Below are 5822 nucleotides of genomic sequence, written 5' to 3' on the forward strand. Positions count from 1 at the left end.
GGGTTATGTATACTTTGTGTCTGCATTTAACATGTTTCAATCTTTTGCTTTATTTAAATATCAATTATTATCATAAATTTTAATGATTACATTATTTCATATAGTATTTTAAATAAATTTATAAACAATTTTAAATATTGAAATATAAACTATGAAAGTAAATACACGTAGATTAGATCAATAAAAATGGACATATTAGGCCTAGTAATCTTTATCTATCATTAACACCAATAACATTTTCAATATTCTAATCAATTTTTTATATAGCCGGAGTTAGTTTCGAACTAGACAAACCTTTGCTAAAAAGGTACACTTTCTCCATGAAAAGGCTTCTATGAATGGAATGACCTGTTCGAAGCACGAACTCCTGTAGACCAAACCAAGTACCGTTACGATGTTTAGTCGTACGGGAAATCCACTCACGATGCAGTACCGTTACGATTTTTAATCGTACGGGAAATCCACTCACGAAATAATTTCTAATTTTATTATATTACCACCTTTTTTATTACATAGATCTTTTTCAAATCATAACTGCTTTTATAACATTATATAGACCCATTAAACACAAAAACTGCTCTGGCTTCGGGGGCTTCGCCCCCGACCCCACCGGGGCCCTTAGGCAGGCCTCTGGACCCCACGCCCAGAGAACCCCCCCTTGAAATGACCTGGCTACGGGCCTGCTGTACATATCTTACTAGCTCTTCCAAATTTTTTTATCAAAGAGTTCCCAAATATCTTAAAATGTTCATTTGTACAAAAAATAAATAAATAAATAAAATGCTGAGGGGCAATTCAAACTCACGACCTTTAGTTGATTATAACACAGGGTTAACTGACCGTGCAATTTGTGTCCTTGTAGTGGTAATAATTAATGACAATTGTGAACCCTTGCTGAAAACACATATAACAAAAGTCACTGTGTACCATATTTAAGCATGGGTAATATTTCCTCCATGATTTAAGCATGCTTTAATAGTGTCAACAAAAAGCCTCGTCTGAAAGGTGCATACACAAAGCGTTAAATGCTGAAGAGAGTTAACCTCAGTTTAACACATGGACGAGCGGTTGCTCTTGTTTTAAAGATTGTTTCATAATACTATACAGCATTTTGAATGGATCATTTTGTTATACATAATTTATAATATTTTACCCAAAATTTATTATTTACAATGGTAAAATTGTAAAAACAGGTACTGTATTGTATATGCCTGACCATATGACTATAACTTAATATTAGCCTACCTTCAATTTGTATTGTGACATAGCATGTAGCTTCATTTCCTGTAGGCGATCCATTGTCAGTGAAGACATATTCAATTATAGTTTCTCCGACCATAAATACACCAGTAGTATCAAAAACAGCGGAAGCATTATCAATTATTATGTTATCTGGATCAATGTCTGTATAGTTGGTTGAGAACATGGCAACTTGAACATTATCAGTGACATTAAGGTTGTAGCTGACAGTGCCATTTGGTTTTCCCTCATCAGTTACACCAGTAACTAGTGATGGACAACTTGGAACAGGTGGTTCTTTGTCTGGAAATAATAATATTAGACTATTCGGCCCTAACACAACTTTATTTCACATTCAGTTATGGGTCTATAACATGTGGAGACTGTAAGTTCCTAGTCAATTGGAGCTCTAATTATTTTTTTAACAGGTAAGCATATGGAATCTCTAATTAGCTTTGGAATCAGTATTAATAGCGCATTCAGAATAAAGAAAAGAATGAATGAATTTCTCTCAAAACATTCTTGCGGCAGACACAAGGGAAGATAATTACCCAGTACTGTACATTTATCATTATTTTCAATGTATCAATCTATGGATACAAATTTGAGTAATGTCGTGGCGAAATGGTTAAGTTGTCGCACAGGCCAGTATTGAGTAAATGAGCTATAAAATATGGGAGCTCAAAAAATTGCATAAAAATCCAATTTGTTTTTCATTATATATCAACAGTTTAATGTCTTATTAATCATGTACCAAAGTATTAGTTCCGGAAGTGGTCAACAAGTTGTTTATTTAACGTTATTTTGATAGTTCATTCTATTAAACAATGTATGCACAAATAACTTTGAAAGGCAATTACTCAAAATCATGTTTATCTTGATTCTAAGAGTACTGTACTTTCACTTTCCAACAACATAGGCTTGAAATGTCCAATTTCAATGAATGACCCCTCATTTTAAAGATCACATACTCAGGTATCTGAAAATACCAATAACTTGAATTTCAATTTTTTCTACAACTTAGCCATTTGGCCACAACATGCCTCATTTTATTGCAAAATAATATGTAGCATTATAAGATAATCATATCTCTTACAATATGTATGAATGTGTACTGTTGCTCTAAACATCACTCAATTTATCTAATATTAATAAACAAATTATAAATTCATTCTATCTCATTTTGTTTATTTCATTCAAATTTATTTAACAAGGGTGACCCTAAGAGCAATGTTCATTTAAATGGGCCCTTCACAATAAAAAAGTATCAGTTTGAAAAATACAAAAGCCTCATACTACTGTTATCATTGTTTGCAAATGCATCTGTTGTTGCATACTCAAGTGCTGTGAATGATGTAAAACTTAATTCTTTATTCATCAGATGCACTATACTCAAGTATTCGGAACTATGTAACAATGACCATGAAAGTACAGTTATCGTTGTTTACAAATACATCAGTTGCTGTATACTCAAGTGTTGTGAAATATGTAGAATTGCTTAATATTATTTCATCTCACCTTTTACAATGACCATGAATGTACAGTTATCATTGATGCCAAGTACATCAGATGCTCTATACTCAAGTATTCGGAATTATGTAACAATGACCATGAAAGTACAGTTATCGTTGTTTACAAATACGTATCAGTTGCTGTATACTCAAGTGTTGTGAAATATGTAGAATTGCTTAATATGATTTCTTCTTACCTTTTACAATGACCATGAAAGTACAGCTATTATTTTTTTCAAATACATCTGTTACTGTATACTCAAGTGTTGTGAACGTAGAATTGCTTAACAGGATTTCTTCTTACCTTTTACGATGACCATGAAAGTACAGCTTTCATTGTTTCCAAACACATCTGTTACTGTATACTTAAGTGTTGTTGTTCCAATAGGAAAAGCTTCTCCTGATTGATTGTAACTTGCACCAGATCCTGTTACTGTGACATCATACAGATCATCTGTATTATCAGTATAGCTGACTGTCCAGTTGATGAAAGAAGTCGGTAGTCCAGCATCTGTTGTTACATTGAAGTCACTTGGACACATTATTTCTGGATTTTCCTCATCTTAAAAATGAATACAAATATTAACACACCATATTAACTGACAATATCAATGATACAATCTCTTCTAGAATCCATACTCCGATATGTGCAATATTTTCCATAATCTATTCCCTTACATTCTAATTCTATTTTAAAAAAATTAATACAAACTCCATATTTGCATTAATTAAATTTCATTTTCATTCTAAAACATTGAATTAAACCACAAATTAATTTCAACCATTTTTAAGATGATAACGATAGACACTATTGGTATAAATCGGTATTTTAAGGCCTAAACTCGTCGACGACAAGGCAATGCTTGGCATAAATATGAAGAATAACCCCCAAATTAAAACATGTTTGTAAACATTTTACAACTTTTGCAGTTTTGACGATTAATTTCTAATTAATTTGGTAGATTTTATTAAATATATGAGGCATACCATCCAAACAGTAGTGAGGCCTGCTGTCACTGATGTTGAACTGAGTAATTAGCAAAGAATGTGGCAGTATCATTTACTTTAGCACAGAAAAGCCGTAATAGTTTTACTCATAACTCTGGCAATAGTAGGTTGATTCCAGTAAATGATCCATCATATTAAAGCATGTAATGTCTAAAATATGAATATGATGCTGGTTTTGGGATGGCATGCCTCATATATAAAGCTTATAGAATGGATTTCACTAAATCCTAATATTCTGACCTTTAAAAGCCGCAAATAAAGTTAATAAATTCTAAGCCTTTCTAACCTACTACCTAAGTATGAAGCAATGTTTAAATACTGCATGTGATTGCACATTTGCTTACACTGCACAGTGTATACCAAGAAATTAAAGGTTGTAAAGAATAATTATAACATTTAATTATTAACTCTAGCTTTCGTCCACACAGTGGATTTCATCACATTTTCTTCTTCCTAGATTGAGAGCCAACTTCATATTTATATATATCTAGTCTAGGGCAAGAACTCACAATACAATATTTGCAGCTACTGTACAGAATTTCTCTCATAAATAAAACTTAGGTTATCAATTCGCGAAAGTTTTCAAGATGATAATGATATTTTGTGACAATAATTCTATACGATAGTATAATACATACTCCAAGTATCGAAATGCACACCATCGTGTCAGGATTCAATAGTTCGACATTAATTATATCATCAGGAATGAAAAATTATCCATATTTGCAAGCTTATATGCACAAGTAACAAAAGTGTTTCGACCAATCAAAACATTACCCCTAGTAGATGACAGAGAGTGGTTCTAAATGGTGTTAATAATTGATGACAATGGCTGTCTAGTGTGGTGCCACAAGGAAGTGTCCTTGAAATTTGAATATAATTTTCTTTTGATCTCAACTTTTTTTTTTTAATGACAAATTTGAGGGGCTGCGGGCCAGCAGGGCCCCCTTTAATCTGCCACTGGATATGTGGTATATGTCCTATAGTCGATGTCAGAGACACATTATGCTGGTATGTAATTAACAAAGCCCTTTTGTGCCAGGGTGCTAAATCGAGGACCCTATGGGTAGGGTTCTTCAGAGCCCCTAGGGGCTGGAGCACATAGCCGTTACGCCACTGAAGCAGTATCATCTGCATACATAAACGGTTTGCAACTTACACTAATCAGAATATCATAATAAACATAATAAAACATAATAACAATGGGTGTAGTATGCTGCCCTTAATTACATCGCATCATAGGAAGAAGTGCCGATATTAATTAACTTAAGTAAACTTACTGTTGATAAATAAGTAAAAGTTATTACTCCCTTCAAATACATTTTTAATTATATTTATAGAGGGTGATCATTCAAGCCTATGCTACAGGTTGGCTGACCTTAATAGGCTTAGGGAATGGAAATGTTTTTTAATCGTGACAAAAAATCCTGTAATGTCACTGGGATTGGAAAGAAATCAACTCACCATATACTGTTACAGAGAAAAAGCATAAGGCAGCATTGCCGTATTGATCCTCAGCTGTACAAGTTATATTCTGTGGTTTAATTGGCCAAGTAGCATTAAACCTGTTGCCAGATTGTCTTGTACAATCTGCATTTACAGTGCCGGAATTATCAGTAACTGATACATTCCAATATACAGTGGAGTAAAATTGAAATGAATCTGTCAACGTCATATTGATGTCATCAGGGCAATCAAAGTATGGGTCTTCATTGTCTGTAAAGAAAAATAAAACAAAACTAATAATAACAATTGTATATAAGAAAAAAATAAGTCAATGTCATCTGGACAATCAAAGTCTAGCATGGGCGGATCCAGAGATTTTCTGATTGGGGGGGGGGCACAATATAAAGTCTACACTGCCACCTCCACCCCACCATGGTTGGTATAAATAAGTGGTAAGCAATCGAGCTCTCCTTTCACCCACTGCTGGATCACCACTGAACTCATGGGTGCACTCCCTTTTTCCCCCTTTCTTGTCTTTAACTCAAATTTTCTCCCTCTTTTTTGAATCGCCTGTCAGGGATTTATTGTTTGTTAAGAAATAAAACAAAAATAAAGTAT

General features: G+C 33.4%; 1 protein-coding gene across 1 annotated transcript in view; it reads right to left on the reverse strand.

The window, feature by feature from the left end:
- Positions 1–5433, reverse strand: part of LOC117110162 (hyalin-like) — an 8257-nt gene extending 2824 nt beyond the window's left edge. The window contains exons 1-3 of the mRNA XM_033252776.1: positions 5223–5433; positions 3055–3312; positions 1246–1542 (exon numbers count right to left, since the gene is read on the reverse strand). Coding sequence (XP_033108667.1) covers positions 1246–1542; positions 3055–3312; positions 5223–5433 — 766 coding nt within the window. The remainder of the gene's footprint in view (positions 1–1245; positions 1543–3054; positions 3313–5222) is intronic.
- Positions 5434–5822: the final 389 nt, after the last annotated feature.

The sequence above is a fragment of the Anneissia japonica genome, unplaced genomic scaffold (assembly GCF_011630105.1).
Source record: "Anneissia japonica isolate Jap-2015-1 unplaced genomic scaffold, ASM1163010v1 scaffold5494_len192822_cov183, whole genome shotgun sequence".
NCBI lineage: Eukaryota > Metazoa > Echinodermata > Crinoidea > Comatulida > Comatulidae > Anneissia > Anneissia japonica.